This window comes from Rattus norvegicus, chromosome 4 (genome assembly GCF_021556685.1).
Source record: "Rattus norvegicus strain SHRSP/BbbUtx chromosome 4, alternate assembly SHRSP_T2T, whole genome shotgun sequence".
Classification (NCBI taxonomy): domain Eukaryota; kingdom Metazoa; phylum Chordata; class Mammalia; order Rodentia; family Muridae; genus Rattus; species Rattus norvegicus.
Window position 1 is genome coordinate 87,180,275 of NC_141537.1, and position 21,261 is coordinate 87,201,535.

The window sequence follows — 21,261 nt, forward strand, 5'->3', positions numbered from 1 at the left end:
GCCACCATGTGGTTGTTGGGAATTGAACTCAGAACCTCTGGAAGAGCAGTCAGTGCTCTTAATCACTGAGCCATCTCTCCAGCCATCCTTAGTATTCTTAAAGGACGAATTAAATTTTTGCTGCAATATCTTTTTATGCTTAGACATGTATTTTGATAGTAGGATTAATGTAAAAATGCGCACTCTATGGTTTTTGCTTTCGCTCCTTGGTCCCATGTAGCCCAGGCTGGTCTGACTTGAGGCTGACCTTAAATTCTTGACTCTCCTGCACTTTTCTCTCATGTGTTAGGATTACAGACATGTTGCAGAATATGATCTTGACAACAGAATCTTAAAAAAGCTTTCCATTTTGGGTTTATTTTCAGTGCTTCACACAGAGTATTTATAATGTTAATGATGTGGATACCAACAGGTTTTCAGATACAACTTCCTGGAAAATATTTTTTCCAGACAAAATAAGCAAATAAAACACAATTTCAGGAGCTGATACGGTCACAGTCCACCCCAATTACGAAGCTAGCAGTGGTTAAAATCAGGACGCCATGTGCCTAGACAGCGTCCTGTGCACCTCCACACTCACCTGGGAGTGTGCCCCAGAGACTGCAGAACACCAAACCAAAATTCACTTTGGAAAGGGGAGCTATTCTTTTAATCTTGGCCTTAAGATCATTTTTAATTACTTAAAAAAAATCTGGTGAGTACAGTGACGGAGGCCAGAAGAGGGGCTGCGGTTCACAGGTTCCACATGACTCAAGATCCTTTGTTGGGGGAAAGGGGGAAACCAGGAGCAAGACTGTTTTATAAATAAGAGTCTTTCCTCAAGAGGGACAGTGCCTGATTCAGGTGTACCCCTGGGAGAAGTCTTCCACAGTGGCTTGTTTATAATGTCTTCTGTAAAATAGAGTTGACAACCTCCAGTGATTCTTCTTTTACTAAAACAATATCATAAGAGTCCATGTATTTTTCTAAAAGCTCGTCTACCTAATCAACAGAAGAACAAAAATAAAATTAGCATGCAGAGGACAGATAATTTCAATTTTAACCTCATGATGTTAGATTTCTTTATATATAGAATATAAATCTAATTTCATATAGGGTTGAAATGTATAAACATACTCTCAGGTTGTTTTTAAAGAATTATTTTGTTTCTGACTAAGATTGTAATTTTCTCAGACAGGGTCTTACTGTATGAGCTGAGCCTGGCCTTCAACCTTGAGGCCAGACTCCTGCCTCAGCCTCCTGGTCACTGGGTGACAGAGATACATTATCATGTCTAGCTTACTCTCAGACTTATCCTGGACAGGAATTTTTCCACATGGAGATTTTCTCACTAAATGGTTTCTTTCCAGCCCCGTGGGTTCTGAATCTGGGCAACTCTGTATGGGTAGCACTTGGCCATGCATGACACTCATGACTAAGGAGTGCTGCCTACTGCCACTTTGAGAATGCGACCTTCACGTATCACACAGGGCTCTGCTTCCTGTCTTCCCCAATCAATACTGAAGCAGGAGGCTGAAATACCGTCTTACCTGCAACTAATTACAATGTTTCATCTTAATTTAAAAAAAAAGAAAATTAAATTAAACTACAGCTCTGCACACTTACTCTGTCATTCAGATAACCAATTTTCAGAATGTGTTCGACGTTGGCTACACCATCGGCCATCCTTAAGTCTCCTTGGGAGTCCCCCAGCAGAATGATGTTGCTGTTGTCTTTCAGTTGGCTGAAGTAGTCTGTATTCTTCAGGGCACCATCATGTTTGTTGAATACATGAATTAGCTCTCCTTTGAATCCTTTCAGCACTCCCTATTAAAATATTTTAAGTAAGAGCTTAAGAAAAACCTTATTATATTTATTTATGTTTGTATATGTGTGTGGGTGCCCGTGGCAGGGAATACTTGGAGGGTGAGAGGACCACCTGCAGGAAATGGCCCTCTCCTTCCATCAAGAGGACCCGGGATTAAAATCAAGCTGCCAGGCTTGGTGGGACACACCTGTAGGTACTGAGCCATCTCTCTGGCTTGAAATAATAGGTTTTTACAAATTCTACTTGTTAGGTTTCTTTTATACTTTATGATTCTAAATAGATGTTGCTATTTATCATGTCTTTGACTTGATCTCAAAACGCAGAAGTCTGTCACACACATGAAAGGGAGGACAGACTTCAAGACAACATATGCTCCACTCACCACATTAAATGGCAAAACGCAGCTAGTCAAGAATTCAGTTTCACTTTTCATTTTTGTTCCTAGCCAAAGGATTCCATTTGATGTCTTTTAATGTTGGGGTTCTTATTTTATTTTGTTTGAGTCTATATAACCAAGACTTTGAGTTCATAATTCTATCCCTCAGCTGAATGCGGGGCTTATATGCATTTTCTATCAGACCCAGAAAAATTTAAAATATACTTGTCCAGAAAATGCCAGTATTATTCACTTCTTCTTCCCCATTTATGATGTACTCTTCAGAGCTGCACTGTTGAGTTATTGTCACATAAGTTTTGTGAAACGTTTTTCTTTTCTTGTTTTTGGAGATAAGGTTTCTCTGTGAGCCCTGGCTGTCTTGGAACTAGCTCTGTAAACCAGGCTGGGAAACTCTTGCCTGCCTCTGCTTCCTGACTGCTGGGATTGAATGTGTGTGTCATCGATACCTGCCAAGTTTTCTAAGTTTTAATATTAACATAACTTTTTGGTGAATTTTAATTATAACTCACTAACTTGTTGGTAAAACCTTAAGGGCATAAAATACAAATAAAATATAACACTGAGAAATATAACACACGAGTCCCATTAATAGCCTATCAGCAACATATACTTGTTATTAGTAAAGAACATGTGTGCTTACAGTTAGAATATTTTAGATTGGATAGTAGCTCTGAGGAATGATTTTATGTTCTTACATTTTCATCAAAATCCATGAAGTTAGACACTACTTTGACGTTTGAGTGATAAACTCCAGCCTGCCGGATAACTTCTTCAAGTACGTCACCGATACCAGCCGAAAATATGAACACAGGGATACCGTGCTGTTGAAGTTTACCGAAGAAATTCTCATATCCTTCCCTGCAATTGGAAGCACAGTGTGTTTATGAGGAGGATTTCTATCTTTTTCACCCAGAAGGTATAAAGCAAAGTATTTCTACCTGATTCTACATATCACATTCTCATTCCAAAACAATCACCGAGCCGACAGTTGACTCTCTACCTTGCTACTAATCCTAGCAGTACAAGTTAGGTGTTTTTAGATTTATACTGAGCATGGATAAAAGCCTACAATTTACACCATTTAAAAGCAAGGGTCAAACCATACTTGAAAAGCCACTAGGGTGTTCTGATCTTCCAGCAGGAGAGAGAGCAGCAAAACTGAGCTATAGTCTCTTTCATCAGCCACTGGTCCTGTTCACAACCTTGTATTTGTGTACACACACACACACACACACACACACACACACACACCACTGTATCTGTTCACTCATCCCCACCATCCTTTCTTCTCTGCATAGCTGCCTTCCTCTCACCAAACATCCGTCTTCATACAACACATACACAGATAGATGAGAGCAAATCCGTAGTATCCACCCCCACCCCTTACCGTCTCCTGTTCTTTCCCCCCATCCCCTGTGTTTATATTCTCTGTCCCTCTATGTTCTTATCAAATGTATACTATAAATACATGTATACTTTAGGCTACATATCCTGTATATGAGAGAAAATGTGATTCTTGTCTAATTCTGGTTTATTTTTATTAACATAATTATCTTTTTTTAAAAATATATTTATTTATTTTATGTATGTGAGTACACTGTAGCTTCAGACACACCAGAAGAGGGCATCAGGTTTCATTACAGATGGTTGTGAGCCACCATGTGGTTGCTGGGATTTGAACTCAGGACCTCTGGAAGAGCAGCCAGTGCTCTTAACCGCTGAGCCATCTCTCCAGTCCCAACATAATTATCTTTAAATCCACCCATTTTCCTAAAAATGACACAAACTCATTCTTGTTCATAAAACCTTAAAATCTACGTCCTTACTCTTTTGACAATAGAATCATTTCTTCTTTAATCATAATCCTTTTATGATTACGGTAAAGTGTAACGTGATTATGTGAGTGGGGGTAGTTTAGTGGCAGAGCAATTGCCCAACATGTGGAAGGCCCCAGGTTCAATCCCCAGCACAGAGGGTAGGAAAAACATAGTTGCCAAACAAGTTGGGAAAAAAATTATTGAAAGTAAGCCTGATCACACAATTATAGTCCATATTGTAAATGTTCTCTCTCCTCTCCCCCATACCCCCTCTCTCTGTGTGTATAGTACTCGCTATGTAGACTTGGTTGGTCTTCAGCTGGCTGTGATTTCCCCCACCTCTGCCTCCTGAATTCTGTAATCACAGGTTTTGACACTGTCAAATCCTTGCAATTACTTTACTTATATATTAAAATATGTTCCTGTAAAATTTCAAAGCATGAGAATTTCAAAATTAGATTCACTTAAATTTAGAAACAATTCCTAGTTCAAACCTTTATAGCTTATAAATATTTCCTTTAAATTTCAGATCTTTCAAAACTCTTTTCCTACAGAACCTGAAAATCATATTGGTTATGTAAGTCTGTACATTATTCTTAAAATTTAAAAACAATTGGAGAAAAGAAATACAAACCATCACTTACATCTTCCAGTGCACTTACTACCCATAGCAAATCTAACTGGACGAAACTCTTTTTGGATAGGGTTTCCTGTATTCCAAGCTGGCCTCGGACATCTATTTCATTCAGGATCCTCCTGCCTCGACTCTCAAATGCTGGGACTTGAGGTATGCACCACCATGCCCAGGTTTTAAAAAAAAATGTTTTTAAATTTTATTTTATGTGTATGGTGTTTTGCCCACATGTACTCGATGTGTTCCTGCTGCCCAGGGAGTCTTGGGTTCCCTGGAACTGGAGTTACAGACTGCAGTGAGCTGACATGTAAGTGCTGGGAATCAAACTCTGGTCCTCTCCCAGAGCAGCAAGAGCTCTTAACTGCTGGGCCACTTCTCCAGCCCCCTCAATGCCGGTTTTATTCAGTGCTCAGATCAAGCAAAGAGCTGTGGGCATTGCTGGACAAGCACTGTGCCAGCAGAGCGACACCCTGAACCCTAACAGTTCTCACTTCAGAGCTTTTCCTTATTGCAGCATTATTTTGTGACACTGATACATCTTGTGTTAAGGAATAATGCAATACCTTATTTTTCATTAAAGCACATAATTTAATATATACAGTAGCAGTTAATTCTGTCGACAACGGAAATAACAAAACACAGGAGAGACTTACTTGAGCATGACATCAGAGTCAGCCACAATCTCTTTAAGTTTAGCTTTTGGTATGCCTTGTTCAATAAGCAAACCATGCGATTTGGTATACCTGGAGTTTACGATCAAAGGAGAGAAGAGAGAGCAGTTAAAATATTAAAACTATTATCTTTATTGCAAATCATTCCTGAGTGAGTGCTGATCCTCACCATGTGGACTTAACTCTTTGAGATGGAGGAGCTTAAAATGTGTGATGGTGTTCTTGCCCAGTGTCCCAGATCTCAGACTCGGGTTAGCATAAATATGTTGGTAAGGAAGTGTGGAAACAGCTGTAAGCCTTTCGTTCCTCAGCCCACAGATAAGATTCAGTCTAACCTGGGCTGTCGGGCTTCTTCCTCCTTTTAGAAATAAGCTAAGTAATTCTTTACTCACTGAGCAGCTTAAATTTTCATGAAATCTCAAAGTAATGGAATGCTGCTTGGTGAAAAGAAAAATTCTTGGCAGCAGAGTTTCACATATGCTGGCCTGCTCTACTGCTACACACAGAACCACAGCAGCACAGTGGAAGGGGCCTTTAGAACCGAACTCTTTACAGCTATGAAAACTGCCTTCTCCCAGGAGGAACCAGGCCCCTTACCTAATAACTGAACATTCCTGTAGGATTTGAAGTGATACTCCTTCCTTCCGTCAGTTTTCCTCTCCTTTCTTCTCGTGGGACAGCTTACTGTTCTAAAGCCCTATTGGCCTGTACTCACTATGCGAGCTAGGGTAGCCTCAAACCAGAAACAATCCCTCTGCCTCAGCTTTCCAAAAAAACCCAGATTGTCTCTGTGATGAGAGCTTATTCCATCTGCAGATAAAAGTAACGGCAAAACTGCCCTTTCCCCACACAGAAATCAATCTTTTTAAGTGTTCCAAAGCTAGCTCCAGTTTTGATTCTACATGTGAACAGAGAAAAATCTCTTTTCAACAGAGATTGACAGTTCCTGTCAATATTCTTGGTCTCTTAACATTTTAAAGTAGATGTTGCTGCTCAAATCAAAGCCATTCTTGGAATGCTTCTCAGTGGATCTGGCTCTGGTTCCTCTATCATTCTGGCAGACTCCTCGGCACCTGTAAGTTTGTCAACGTTTGTCTTGTCCTGGAGTTCCACACAAGCCTCTCACTGTGGTCTACGAGAATGTTGCAGTTTGATGAACACAGCCAACACCACCGGCCCTGTCCTCCACATTGGGACAGACGCAGCTTGGATTCTAGTTTGTTTCTTTGTACTAAGATCAAGTCTTGTCTAATAAGCTTTAAAATAAGGATGTAGCTTTTAAGACCTATGTGTCAGACTTTTTATTTACCCTTACCACATGCCATCTTAAGGCATATCGCAGGCTGATAACTCATTGCAGTGACTAAGTTTCTCTGTACTCATTACCTGCTTATCTATCTGGACAGTAAAGGAGGAAACAAGACATCAGTTTTAGCTGGGCCACTGTGTCATTAGCACGTCAGTGCTCCTTCTGCTCAGACACTCACCATTCTACCATGTAAGGGAACTTCTCTTCCACGGTGAGAACAGGATCAACCTCAATAGCGTAGTACTGCTCCTTTAGCTGCAGTAACTGGAAAGAACCGAGTGACTTAGTTGGGAGGACATACATTTTTGTCATTTACCTGACTATTACAGAAAACAATGCAGAGAATAAAAAAACAACAGCTTATATGCCACTTTTCAGTAAAAATAAAAATTGGAGACGGTTCGATCTTCATTTACATGTAGTTAGATTCACCAGCAGAAGCCACCTTACTTGCAAGACAGCAATTCAATAACTCTAAGTACTCCTTCAAATGTCATTAGAAAAAGTGTGGTCTTATTTTTCAGGCTCTGTTCTGCTGTGCTGTGTGGTACTGGGGACTGAATGTGAGGCACTGTGCAAGTTAGGCCCTTATGCTCCTGCCCGGCCCAGTTTTTATTTTGGGCCAGGTTCTTTGCTATGGTACCCAGGTGGCCTTGAACATTCAAATCCTTCTGCCTCAGCCTAAGTAGTAAGATTACAGGCCAGAACCACCAGACCTGCAACGTTTAGTCCTAAAATGAACTTGGATGGGCACCATGAGCTGCCCTGTTAAGAGAGAGGCAGGCACCCCAGGAACACCCTGATCAGTTGAAGGGAGCAAATCATGAGACCTTTGCCCTCCCAGTTAATGCAAGGAGCCAGTGTTCTAATAACAACTTCTAAAGCTGGCTGTGCTGGCAACGGTTTCACACCGTGTAATCCTAGCACCTGGGAGGTCAAGGAAAGGGGAGCAGGATCTTTAGGTGTTATTCAGCTAGCCAGCCAGTTCAAAGCCAGTCTAGGCTAAATGAGACCGCCATCTTGGAAAGAAAAGGCTAAGATAGAATTCATACAATAGACTTGGTACTTAGCGGATGCTTAGCATGTGCCAGATATGGCCACAAGCACTGAACATTCATTTCACTTCTTTTGAGGTTGGGGGGTAAGTGGAGGACACGTATCACCATCTAGCTAATGCTGGCCCCAAACTTGAAACTGTCTTCCCTCAGGACTCTAGTCTGGAATTTTATGTGTCTGCTATCATGCCCAGCCTCTGATGTTCATTCCTGTCTGAGGGGAAAGAAACTAAATCAGCCGAGGCAATGAAAGTCTTAACTATACACTTGTAATGATTTGATATTTACCTTTCTTCGACATTCATCTGTAACGAGCTTACAGTTGTCAATGATATCTAGAGAGAAGGGTACAATATAGGCATTAAAGAAACTTCTGGTTGATGCTGCCACTAATAAAGACTTTTATCTTTAAGAGTCAAGTCAATTACTTGGTTATTGCAACTTTTGTCCTCAAGGCTGTCATTCAAATGGTGTTCGTTGCTCCAGGAGATAATGGTTTCAGAATCTGAGATTTAGAACTTCTTCACATATACCACTTAACTAAATAGTTCAGTATCTTCAAACAATCAATTGTATACTATTTCCCTTTTCATCTTCCTTTTTAGTAAACAGTAGTAACAAATACAGCTCGAAGTTTATAATTTTCTTTTTCTTCCTATTTTGAGACATGTGTGTGGGTTGGTTTATGTTAATGTAATACAAACTACAGTCACCTGGGAACAGAGAACTTCAACTGAAGAACTGTATCCAACACACTGGCCTAGGGCAGTTTGCTTGATTAATAATCGATGTGAGAAGGCCCAGCCCACTGTGGGTGAGTCTACCCGAATGTGGTCCTGGGTAGTATAAGAAAGCAAGGTGAGCAAGCCAGTACACCTTCATGGTCTGCCTCATGGCCTTGGCTTCCCTCCATCATGGGTTGTAACAGGAAAGACAAACAAACCTGTTCTCTACCCAAGTTGGTTTTGATCTCTGTTTTAGAAAGAACAGACACCAAACTTAGACATAAGGTCTCATGTAACCAGGCTGATTTTAAATTTAGGATCCTTCTGCCTTCACTGCCCCACTGCGCAGGATTATAAGCACGAGCCAACTATACCCAGTTTATGCCATCTTAGAGACCGAACCCAGGACGTCATGTATGCAAGGCAACTGAAATACATGTACCCCAGCCATGAAAGATACCATTTTTCTAAAGAATGGTACTTCATGTGAAAATTTGGAAAAGTTATAACTACTAGTATTTTAGTATATTTCTTCTCAAAGTATTACTTATTATTAATGAACTACGGCAAAATGAGCTCAAGTCAAATCCAGTTCTTTTCATTTCCTGTTTTCCTCTGCATTTTCCATAAAATTAAAACTCCATAGGTACCATTCACAATGGTTGTACAGTTTCTGGTATGTGGATGGGATAGAATTTTAATTGCCTTCCAAGATGTTGTCATTTAATTTAATTTTGTGTTGTCAGAAATCAGTGTCTGGGCTTTACACATGCTAGGCCAGTGCCCTACTACTGAGCTTCGTCCTTGACCCAGAGTGTGTCAGCCGGTTTTCTGTCAACTCCAACACAAGCTGGGGTCACCTGGGCAGAAGGAACTGGGCAGAAAATGCCTCCATCAGACTGGGCTGTGGGCCATTTCTTGACTGATGTGGAGGGGGCTGGCTCATTGTGGGTGTTCCACCTAGCTTGCGTTGAGAAAGCAGGTTGAGCAAATCTTAGAGGAACAAGATAGAAAGCAGCATTCCTCCATGGTCTCTGCATGAGTTCCTGCTTGACCTCTTGTCTTTGGCTTCCCTCTATGATGGACTGCAACTGCAAGCAAAATAAACCCTTTCCTCCCCAGTCTACTTCTGGTCAGTGTTTACAACAGCAATAGAAATCTAACTAATAAACAACATTTGATAAGTGTTAGTTTTTGGGGAGGGGGGAGGTGTTATCCCCAAATTAAAACCTTTCAAGTATTTCTTGAGTGATAAAGACTATAAACAGTGAGAAATATTTAGGAGTCTTCATCCATTCTCTCTTCTTCCAAAACCATATATATAAATAACCACATAGGATGAGTAAAAACCAATCCTCAAAACATACAAGAAGAAGCAAGTTTCTTCCCTTTCAATATCAAAAAGAGAAAAGTATACCAAAACCCCCAGTCGCTTCACTGATAAACATTAATGATTACATTCATTTACTTGTGTAGTATTATCACACTTACTATGACATGTTGGGCATCTTTTCCCATTGTAGGAGAACCTACTTAGAGTCATATCAAAGTCGGTTATTATCTGCAAGAAAAAGGAGAAGGCAAAATTGTAAACAAGTCCACCACAATCTCACTACGCTAAGCAAATACAGGACCTGGAGCCTTTCAACTGAGGAGCACTCCCTTTAATCACAGCGCTAGGGAGATGGAGGCAAGTGGACCTCTAAGTTTGAGGACTGCTTGGTCCACAAAGTGAGTTCCAGTTCAGCCAGGGCTGTTCTACTGAGACAACAAAAACAAACACACAAAATATCTGTGTGTGTCAATGTGAGCACACCATGCTCTGGTAGGTGTGGGCCAGGGGACAACGAGTTGGTTCTTGCCTTCCACCTTATTGAGGCAGGGTCGCAGTTGTTTCTGCTACCCTGCTCTGGATATGCGATAGATAATAAATTAGCTTTTAGGCAGTTAAAAGAGCAAAGGAATTCTTAAAGTTGGAATAAATAACTTCTTCAGTTCCTTCATTTAGTGTCTGTAAGTCTGTACTTAAAGAAGAATAAGCTTAAGCCTGGGATGGCGCCTGTGGTGATCCCAACACTTGGAAGTCGGAAGCAAACCATAAAAATCCCAGACCAACAGCGAGAGGAACACACAAAAGTCAACTATGCCTCAGAGAGTTACACTTTAATTTGATGATGACCCAGTTGATTAACATATAGAGTAACTTGAAACTGTATTCTTTTTACTATGGCTCCTGAAACGGTTTAACATCTGTTTATAGTATTAGTTATCTTAGAACTTAATACAGACAAACAGACCCTCTATTACTAAGATTTTATCAAAGCAGGAGATTAATGAGCAAGCTTTCCCCTGCAGTTGTTAGGTGCTGGCTGGACCCACAGTTTCATTTACCCTGCAGTGCCCTATCAGTAACCCCAGACAGATGCGTCTACTTCAACTTTTCTTTTCAGTTGGCTTACATTTTGTCATACAATATCTTTTGGTCATAATCTTCCCCACATCCCATGTCTTAGCTCTCTTTCTCTCCACACAAACAAAGCAAAGAAACGAAAAAGACAAAAAAGTACCAAACCAAACCCAAACCATGGAGTTTGTCTTGTGTTGCCAAAGCTCCCGAGTAGGAAGTCTGCCCTGGAGTGTGGCTGACAGAGCCAGCATCCCTCCACTGCTGAGAACTGACTTTTCTTTTCCCAGCAGCTATTACTTCCAAATCAGCTTCAATGTTTAAAAAAGCTTAAACTCACCTGAAGTTTGGCAGCGCCTCCTTTAATGAGACCACAGATAATTTCTTCTACTCTCGTTGGGTTCTTGATACGAACTGAGCTTTTCTGAAATTCTGGCATCTAAAAAGGTGAATAGAAATGAATTAGTTTTACTTATTTTCCCTAGTTCCTGCGACATCAAGAAACTTGTATTAGAAAGTATAAAAATGCTGAGCTGTTATTGTAAAAATGCAGATCACCATATCAACCTACCATTTATATATGCAAAAATTTAAAAGACGTAACTAGTTTCCAAATAGAAAATTAACATAAAACTATGTTGTATGGCAGTACAAATCTGTAATGCACCTTGGAAGCTAAGGCAGGAGGATCTTTTTTTAAAAATTTTTTTATTTGATATATTTCTTTACTTACATTTCAAATGTTATTCCCCTTCCCGGTTTCCTGTCCATAATCTCCAATCCCTCCTCTCCCCCATACAGGTATTCCCCCATGCATCCCTCTTACCCCCGCCCCCCATATTCCCCTGCACTAGGTGTCCAACCTTGCCAGGACCAAGGGCTTCCCCTTCTACTGGTGCCCCAACAAGGCTATTCTCTGCTACATATGCAGTTGGAGCTCTGGGTCAGTCCATGTCTAGTCTTTTGGTAGTGGTTTAGTCCCTGGGAGCTCTGGTTGGTTGGCATTGTTGGTTTTTATGGGGTGGGCAGGAGCTGAGTTTAAGAATACTTCGGAGTATACAGCAAGAGCAAATCTTATACAAAGCAAACCTAACAAAAGAAAAAACCTTACATTTATGGTTTAATGTTTACAGTTACTTTATAAGAAAGTATAATTTTCTTATATAAATATACAGGTAATATGCTTCCCAAACTCTATAGAGCATAAAAAACTGTTATCATTAGTTAAAACTGTCCAGAATCCTAGAAAAATTTGAATTTAATAGTTATTTCTTCTAAGGAATCTTTTGCTTACGATTTAATTTGTCTGTGGTTGTGCTTGCCTTTAACCCCGTTACCTGGGAGGCATATCTCTGAGTTTAAGGCTAGTGTGGTCTACATAGCAGTTTCAAGACAGACTTTGTCTTAGAAAACAAAATGAAAAAAAAAAAAAAACAAAAACAAAAACAAAAAAACCAACCACACCTACCTACTTAGCAGGTGGAGGCAGGAGGATCACTTGAACACAGATGTTTGAGGCCAGCCTTGACAACAGAGATTGGTCTCAGTTTTAAAAATTAATTAAAACTTAAAAATTAAGTATTTGAAAGTATGTGAAATGCAAATAGATTATATGCAAACAGCATGTCATACTAAGTGAGATAAACATGTTTTGGATAGTTTTCTATCAACTTGACACAAGCTAAAGTCACCTGAGAGGAGGGAGCTTCACTTAAGAAAAGGAGTCCATAAGGTTGAGCTGATAGACTGTAGAGCACTTTCTTAATTAGTGATTGATGTGGGAGAGCCTGGCCCTTGTGGGTGGGCTGGTGATCCTGGGTTCTGTAAAAATGGAGGCTAAGCAAGCCAGGGGGAATAAGCCCATAAGCATCACCCCTACAGGACTTCTGCATCAGCTCCTGCTCCAGGCTCCTGCCCTGTTTGAATTCCTGCCCTCGGTGCTTTTGATGAACTGGTTTATGGACTCGTGAGCCAAAGAAACCCTTTCTAGGTCATGGTGTTTCATCATAGCAACAGCAACCCCAACTAAAACAAGGAACAAGGATTGAGGATTATAACAGAGATTGCCTTTTATTCATATTGACAGTTTAAAATATTTCTAGGCAGAAAAATATTACATAACTATTCCTTATAAGGTATTCTACAGATAATTAAAATATCTCTAAAATTTGAAAAGTTACTTTAAGATAACTGATTCTTCTCTGTGTGTTACATCCTAAATAATTTACTAATTGTTCTTAGCCTAACAACATTTTTTTTAAGGTAAAATAAATAGTAGAAAGTATCCGTTGTTTACAGAGATTACAGGGTTTGTTCAACAATTTTATAGTAGTTGCCATTTTTTGTTTGAACCTCATCACAAGTTGAAGGGAACTGAAAGAGGAGGACAAGTTGCTTACACAGCAGTGTCTTGGACAAGTGGCTGAGGAAACCATGGTCATTTCGCATTATGATATATAGCAATAGCAGAAGGGTCCTTAGAAGAACCTTCTACCACAGCAGTCATATTCTCTGAGACTCTGTTCTGATCCACAGCAAACAAGCAGTTACGTTATGATTCTGCCTAGTGCATAGTGGAAGCCCAGACTTCTCTACAGTGCTGTCACCAATACTAACATAGTCCATGAAGCACTAGACTCAGGGTTTTATTTCGAGAGAATTTATCAGGTCCCATGTTGTTCCTCCATATACACTAGAGTTAAAAAGGCAACAACAAAACCCAAAAATCAAAAGTTCAGAACATTTTGCAAAGACTGGAAGACAATAGAAGTATACAGGAAAGGGCAAAACATTCCAACACTGTCATGAAATACCTACATTTATTTGTTTTCTCTTTCTTGGGGGGTGGGGATGCTGAGAATCAGGTCCCGAGTACACAAGCTCTACTTTCTCTACAGCCTTTACACACCTAGCTTTGAAAGCCACATCTTTTTTTTTTTTATTTTTAAAAAATTTTTTTTTTATCAACTTGAGTATTTCTTATTTACATTTCGAGTGTATTCCCTTTCCCGGTTTCCGGGCCCAAATCCCCCAACCCCTCCCCCTCTCCTTCTTTATGCATGTTCCCCTCCCCATCCTCCCCTCATTGCCACCCTCCCCACAACAATCACGATCACTGGGGGTTTGGTCTTGGCAGGACCAAGGGCTTCCCCTTCCACTGGTGCTCTTACTAGGATATTCATTGCTACCTATGAGGTCAGAGTCCAGGGTCAGTCCATGTATAGTCTTTGGGTAGTGGCTTAGTCCCTGGAAGCTCTGGTTGCTTGGCATTGTTGTTCATATGGGGTCTCGAGCCCCTTCAAGCTCTTCCAGTTCTTTCTCTGATTCCTTCAACGGGGGTCCTATTCTCAGTTCAGTGGTTTGCTGCTGGCATTCGCCTCTGTATTTGCTGTATTCTGGCTGTGTCTCTCAGGAGAGATCTACATCCGGCTCCTGTCGGCCTGCACTTCTTTGCTTCATCCATCTTGTCTAATTGGATGGCTGTATATGTGTGGGCCACATGTGGGGCAGGCTCTCAATGGGTGTTCCTTCTGTCTCTGTTTTAATCTTTGCCTCTCTATTCCCTGCCAAGGGTATTCTTGTTCCCCTTTTAAAGAAGGAGTGAAGCATTCACATTTTGATCATCCGTCTTGAGTTTCATGTGTTCTAGGCATCTAGGGTAATTCAAGCATTTGGGCTAATAGCCGCTTATCAATGAGTGCATACCATGTGTGTTTTTCTGTGATTGGTTTACCTCACTCAGGATGATATTTTCCAGTTCCAACCATTTGCCTATGAATTTCATAAAGTCATTGTTTTTGATAGCTGAGTAATATTCCATTGTGTAGATGTACCACATTTTCTGTGTCCATTCCTCTGTTGAAGGGTATCTGGGTTCTTTCCAGCTTCTGGCTATTATAAATAAGGCTGCTATGAACATAGTGGAGCACATGTCTTTTTTATATGTTGGGGCATCTTTTGGGTATATGCCCAAGAGAGGTATAGCTGGATCCTCAGGCAGTTCAATGTCCAATTTTCTGAGGAACCTCCAGACTGATTTCCAGAATGGTTTTACCAGTCTGCAATCCCACCAACAATGGAGGAGTGTTCCTCTTTCTCTGCATCCTCGCCAGCATCTGCTGTCACCTGAGTTTTTGATCTTAGCCATTCTCACTGGCGTGAGGTGAAATCTCAGGGTTGTTTTGATTTGCATTTCCCTTATGACTAAAGATGTTGAACATTTCTTTAGGTGTTTCTCAGCCATTCGGCATTCCTCAGCTGTGAATTCTTTGTTTAGCTCTGAGCCCCATTTTTTAATAGGGTTATTTGTCTCCCTGCGGTCTAACTTCTTGAGTTCTTTGTATATTTTGGATATAAGGCCTCTATCTGTTGTAGGATTGGTAAAGATCTTTTCCCAATCTGTTGGTTGACGTTTTGTCCTAACCACAGTGTCCTTTGCCTTAGAGAAGCTTTGCAGTTTTATGAGATCCCATTTGTCGATTCTTGATCTTAGGGCATAAGCCATTGGTGTTTTGTTCAGGAATTTTTTTCCAGTGCCCATGTCTTCCAGATGCTTCCCTAGTTTTTCTTCTATTAGTTTGAGTGTATCTGGTTTGATGTGGCGGTCCTTGATCCACTTGGACCTAAGCTTTGTACAGGGTGATAAGCATGGATTGATCTGCATTCTTCTACATGTTGACCTCCAGTTGAACCAGCACCATTTGCTGAAAATGCTATCTTTTTTCCATTGGATGGTTTTGGCTCCTTTGTCAAAAATCAAGTGCCCATAGGTGTGTGGGTTCATTTCTGGGTCTTCAATTCTGTTCCATTGGTCTATCTGTCTGTCTCTGTACCAATACCATGCAGTTTTTATCACTATTGCTCTGTAATATTGCTTGAGTTCAGGGATAGTGATTCCCCCTGAAGTCCTTTTATTGTTGAGGATAGTTTTAGCTATCCTGGGTTTTTTGTTATTCCAGATGAATTTGCAAATTCTTCTGTCTAACTCTTTGAAGAATTGGATTGGTATTGTGATGGGGATTGCATTGAATCTGTAGATCGCTTTTGGTAAAATGGCCATTTTTACTATATTAATCCTGCTAATCCATGAGCATGGGAGATCTTTCCATCTTCTGAGGTCTTCTTCAATTTCTTTCTTCAGAGTCTTAAAGTTCTTATTGTACAGATCTTTTACTTGCTTGGTTAAAGTCACACTGAGGTACTTTATATTATTTGGATCTATTATGAAGGGTGTCGTTTCCCTAATTTCTTTCTCGGCTTGTGAAAGCCACATCTTAAAAGAAGAATGAGATCACCTGCAATGTATTGCACCCTGCCACTGTGATCCTTTTAACCCGACTTTAAGATCCCCCAAAGCTCCCAGGGACTAAACCACCAACCAAAAAGTACACATGGGGGTGGACTCATGGCTCCAGCTGCATATGTAGCAGAGGATGACCTTATCTGGCATCAGTGGGAGGGGAAGCCCTTGGTCCTGTGGAGGCTGGATGGCCAGGGTAGGGGAATGTTAGGGTGTTCTCAGGCAGGTGTGGGCGGGTGGGTAGGGGAGCATCCTCATTGAGACGGGGGGAGGGATAGTGGATGGGGTTTGTGGAGGGAAAACTGGGAAGGGGGATAACATTTGAAAAGTCATTAAATAAAATAACCAATAAAAAAGAAAAGAAAAAAAAGTTTTAAGAAGGGGAGAGGGAGATGGCTCCATCTATAAAGTACTTGCTGCACTGTATAAGTTGGGATCACTGGGCTTGCTCATTAGCAAACCTAGCAGAATCAATCAGCTTTAGATTCAGTGAGAGACCTTAGATCAAAATGAGAAGTGGGGAGCAATAGAAGGTGGTACCCAATGTTGACCTCTGGCCTGCACTCATGGATATACAAAGACCACATCCCCAAGCCTCAACGGATCAAGAATTTTACAATAGATTTAAAGGTTACTGAAGTATATTTAACGATATTTTTCAGTAGATAAGACAAGAATTAACTGGCTTATTTCTTTCTCTTCATTCCCCCTTACATTTACAGGATATATTGTGTGTCTACTGTGTGATACGCACGCCTGCTAGAGACTAGAACATGAGGAGGACCGACACCTCCATGCTGATATTAAGGAACACCGCTGCTCGGGGGGACTTCTGTAGCTCCTTTACAAAACGTTTATCTGGGAAGAGCACAGACTTGATTCACTAACTAAACCCATTGCAACTGGTGAAATGGCTCAGTGGCTAAGAAGGCCTGCTGCTCTTGCATTGGCCTGTGTTTGGATCCCGGCAGCCATGTTGGATGGCTCACAACTGTTTTAACTCCTATCCAAGTGTTTTAACCCTCTCTGCATTAACACTCACATGCAAGTACCCCTCCTCTCGCTCAGACATAAACAATTAATAATGAAAAATAACATTAAAAACCGAACTCATTATAGTGAAGATAAAGGATTATGTCACCGTAATATTTTCACCAAGGCAATGGAGCATTTTATTTCATACTGAATAAAATACCTTTCCTCAAGCAAGCCATACTCCCAAGGTTCAGCTAACAAAAACAGCACTTGTGTATGGTGGTGCATACCTTTAACCCTACAGCACTTGGAAAGAGAGGCAGGCAGATCTCTGAGTTCAAGGTTAACCTGGTCTACAGACCAAATTCCAGGACAGTCAGGGTTAAACAAACAAACAAACAAACAAACAAACAAACAAACAAAAAAAGCAAAACCAAAAAACCCCAACACTGAACAAAAAGAATATTAACTAAGACCACTTGGTGGTGCCCATCAAATGCCCTGATTCTAATCAGGTCTTCACCTACATTTTACATTTGGTATCTTATAAAGCACTTTTCTATTTTTAAATCATCAATTATGTGAATTATTACCCTCTTATTTATTTTCAGTAATAAGCAAATTGAGAACTCAAATAGCTTCAGAAGTTTCAGACTAGTATGAGACCATCTTTTTATTAATTATTACACATCAAAGAGAACCAGTGACTGGGATATCATCATTGCCTGTGCCTCTGAGAATACACAACCATTCATTACAAGTCAATAAGCATGGGACACTCAAGTGGGTCTGGAGGAACAGAGTGGCTACAACAGGGAAACAGCTGGCACATGCTCCCACTAGAGAACACTGAAGGGTAGATGATGCAGGTGTAAGAAATAAATACAGGAGAGTAGCTGTGGCTCATGGGTAGAATACCAGCCTAACATGTATAAAACCTTAGGTTCAATCCCAGCCAAAAAAGAGAGGAGGAGATACAGATACACAAAATGACTTACAGATATACCATACTCTTCAGCTGAGACATACAACAGTTTAAACTGATGTCTATAAATTAAATATCAGAGTTCACTAAAATGTATATTTTTATGGTCATATGTACTAGTTAAATAAAGAATAAAAGGATATTCATTTTCTTTTTATATTCTTTTAAAGAGAAGAATTTTGCTGTGTAGAGCTGGCTGGCCTGGCATACCCTGTGTAGTTTACGCTGACCCTGCCCTTGTAGGAACTCTCCAGTGTCAGCCTTCTGAATACTGGGATTGCAGGTATATGGGACCACACCTGGCTCCAAGGAGTTTGATTATAGGGAATATGGAAAGTTATGGTATCCTCCTCCCCCCCCAAAAAATGTTCACAGAAGACATGCTCCTTCTACGGCTGCAGTACCACTATGTAGAGAAGAGAGCTGCTTCCAGGGTGCTATCAAGAACTTCATATAGCTTTTGTCACACATAAAGTTGTTAGTTTCCACTGTTTCTTTACATAATATTTTTTATGTAATAGTCTCATGTAGTCCAGTTGGCTTTATGCTAATTATGTAGCCGAGGATGACCCTAAACTCCTAATTTACCTGTTCCCACCACCTCCCCAGCACTGAGAGTACAAGCAGGGACTACCACATCTGGGTGTTATGTAGTGCTGGGGACTGAACTGAGAGCTTCCTACCTGTTACATAAGCACTCTAATGATAGCCCCACCCATTTGGATGCACCCTTTTTTCCATAAATTCCTGACCCGCCTGCCTCTTGATCCCAATGACTGCCTCCCTCTCGACTTCCCTCTCTCTAGTCTAGTGTGTGTGTGTGTGTGTGTGTGTGTGTGTGTGTGTGTGTGTGTGTGTGTGTAGGTTAGAGGGCAAGTTTTAAGAGTCAGTTCTTTCTTTCCACTACATAGGTCCCAGGGATTGAACTCAAGTACCATGTTTGGTGGCAAAAGCCCTATTCCTCTGAGCCCTTTGAATGCCAGTATTTTAAAACAGTTAAATATTTCATTCTAAATAGCTTGAATATAAGAGTGCCAAGGAATACAGAAAAGAATGGTAATCTGGGAGAAGTAAAGTATGCCCTCAGGAGATAGAAGCAGAATCAGGAGCTCAAGTATCATCAGCTACAAAGTGAGTTCAACCAGCCTGGGCTACATGAGACCCTGCCTCAAAACCCCAAACCAAAACCAAACATACAAACAAAAAACCAAGGAATAAGGTGTATGCATTGCTAGGTGGCATGGTGGTACATACTTGTAATCTCGGCATCTCATTAGACATACAGGAGGATAGTGAGATATGTATCCTGAGATACAGACATAGTGAGACACTATCTTCAAACAAAGTAAACACAAACCAAAACACAACAACAAAAATCTCTCCAGAGCACTGCCACCATTTTATGCTAAGAAGAACTACAAACTATATTACATTTTAAGCAAAAATGCTTTCTGTATTTGCAGGTCACTCAGTAAGTGCTTGAGATTTTACTCTGTGTGCCGAGCATCACGGGGAAAGTCCTATGTAAAATTCCAGTCCTGCTATTATCTATTTCAAGAGAGAAGAGTGGAGAAGATTCACCGTTTACAGGTGGAGCTGACAGTGTTTGCATACCCACCATTTCCAAACGGACAGCAGACTCCTGATTAGTCATTTCGTGCTTATCCAATCTTCTGGATTTTCCCAGGTGATGTCACAGCAAGAGAGAGGGGAAAAAAGGACACGTGACACACTTACATTTGAGGTTCCTAATGTATGCTAATGATATAGGAATATGGTATTTTAGTATGATTTAAATACCAAGGAATTGTAGACTTCACACCCAGCATAGGATTTCCTCTCTTAAGCAGAGTTTTAGGATGAAAATATTGTATCAAGAGTTGGACACTGGGGATTTAGCTCAGTGGTAGAGCACTTGCCTAGCAAGCGCAAGGCCCTGGGTTCGGTCCTCAGCTCCAAAAAAACCCCAAAAAACAAAAAACCAAACAAATAAAAAAAAAAAAGAGTTGGACACTCTCTTCGAAGAACCAAACTAGTATTAATAAGCTTGATTAAAGAGGTAAACTAGTATTAACAAGCTTGATTAAAGAGGTAAACTAGTATTAATAAGCTTGATTAAAGAGGTAAACTAGTATTAACAAGCTTGATTAAAGAGGTAAAGTGGACATACATTTGGGTCTCACTACGTAGTTCAGGCTTGCATGAATTTTATATCCCTAAAAAAAAAACTTTATCACTCCAATTTTGTCCTGTAGTGTAAATCTTAGAGGAAATTACTAATTCCTCCATAATAACTTTACTCCAGCTAAGTAAAAATTTAATGAACAAAAACCCTGGAACTTGCTCTGTAGACCAGGTTGTCCTCAAACTTACAGAGATCCTCCTCAGTGCTGGGATTAAAGTCCTGAGCCATCACGGCCCAGGCAAAACTCCGTTTTAAAAGAGCTACTGATCAGGGGATGGAGATGGAGATCAGTGGTAGAGGACTTGCCTAAATCGTAGGCCTGAACTTGATCTGCAGCAGGACAAAACAATAGAAATAAAGATTAAGAAAAAGCCAGTGGGGGCTGAAGAGATGCGTCAGGCATTAGGAGTGTTACTGACTGTTCTAGAAGACCGAGTTCCACTCCCAGTACCCACATCAGGCAGTTCACAACTGACTATAAATTTAATTCCTGGTGATCTGAAGCCCTCCTAGGGCACATATACACACACTTTAACATAATAAAAAAAAGTCAGTGTTAGTAAAAAATGGTCTTATGGCCTCTTCAAATATTGATGGTTCTTGACCTATCACAAACAAAAGAAGGATCAATAAAAGATTAGACAATGGCCAGCTTTCTCCCTCCAACCCTCTCCTCTGTGTCAGGGTCATGATATATAGTGCTGGTTGCCTCCAAATTAGTGGCAATTCTCCTACCTATCATTCCAATTACTGGGATTATAGGCAAACAACCATACTGGGCAGGTGCTTGCTTTTACTAATTCACATACACTATGCTAATGTTAACACAAGAGCTTTCCTTCCTCCCAGTGCTCAACACTGGGTCTGAATGTAACTTCCACTCATCAAAAGTTAATCTGTTTTACACACACACACACACACGCGCGCGTGTGCCAGCATTCTGGGACTATCTGAAAGAAGATACTGAATATCAGAGCAGAGTATTTTTAACCAACAGT

The 21,261-nt window shown here is 40.6% G+C and overlaps 1 protein-coding gene across 3 annotated transcripts in view; it reads right to left on the bottom strand.

Annotated features, from left to right (window-relative positions):
- Positions 1 to 329: 329 nt before the first annotated feature.
- Positions 330 to 21,261, bottom strand: part of Nt5c3a (5'-nucleotidase, cytosolic IIIA) — a 43,062-nt gene continuing 22,130 nt past the window's right edge. For 2 of the 3 annotated variants that reach the window (NM_001107862.2, XM_087657395.1), the window contains 9 exon segments: positions 330 to 981; positions 1,606 to 1,806; positions 2,900 to 3,062; positions 5,309 to 5,398; positions 6,814 to 6,899; positions 7,979 to 8,025; positions 9,907 to 9,976; positions 11,160 to 11,258; positions 19,697 to 19,751. In NM_001107862.2, the coding sequence (NP_001101332.1) occupies positions 880 to 981; positions 1,606 to 1,806; positions 2,900 to 3,062; positions 5,309 to 5,398; positions 6,814 to 6,899; positions 7,979 to 8,025; positions 9,907 to 9,976; positions 11,160 to 11,258; positions 19,697 to 19,732 (894 nt within the window). In that variant the 5' untranslated portion in view covers positions 19,733 to 19,751 and the 3' untranslated portion in view covers positions 330 to 879. 3 annotated transcript variants of the gene reach the window in all.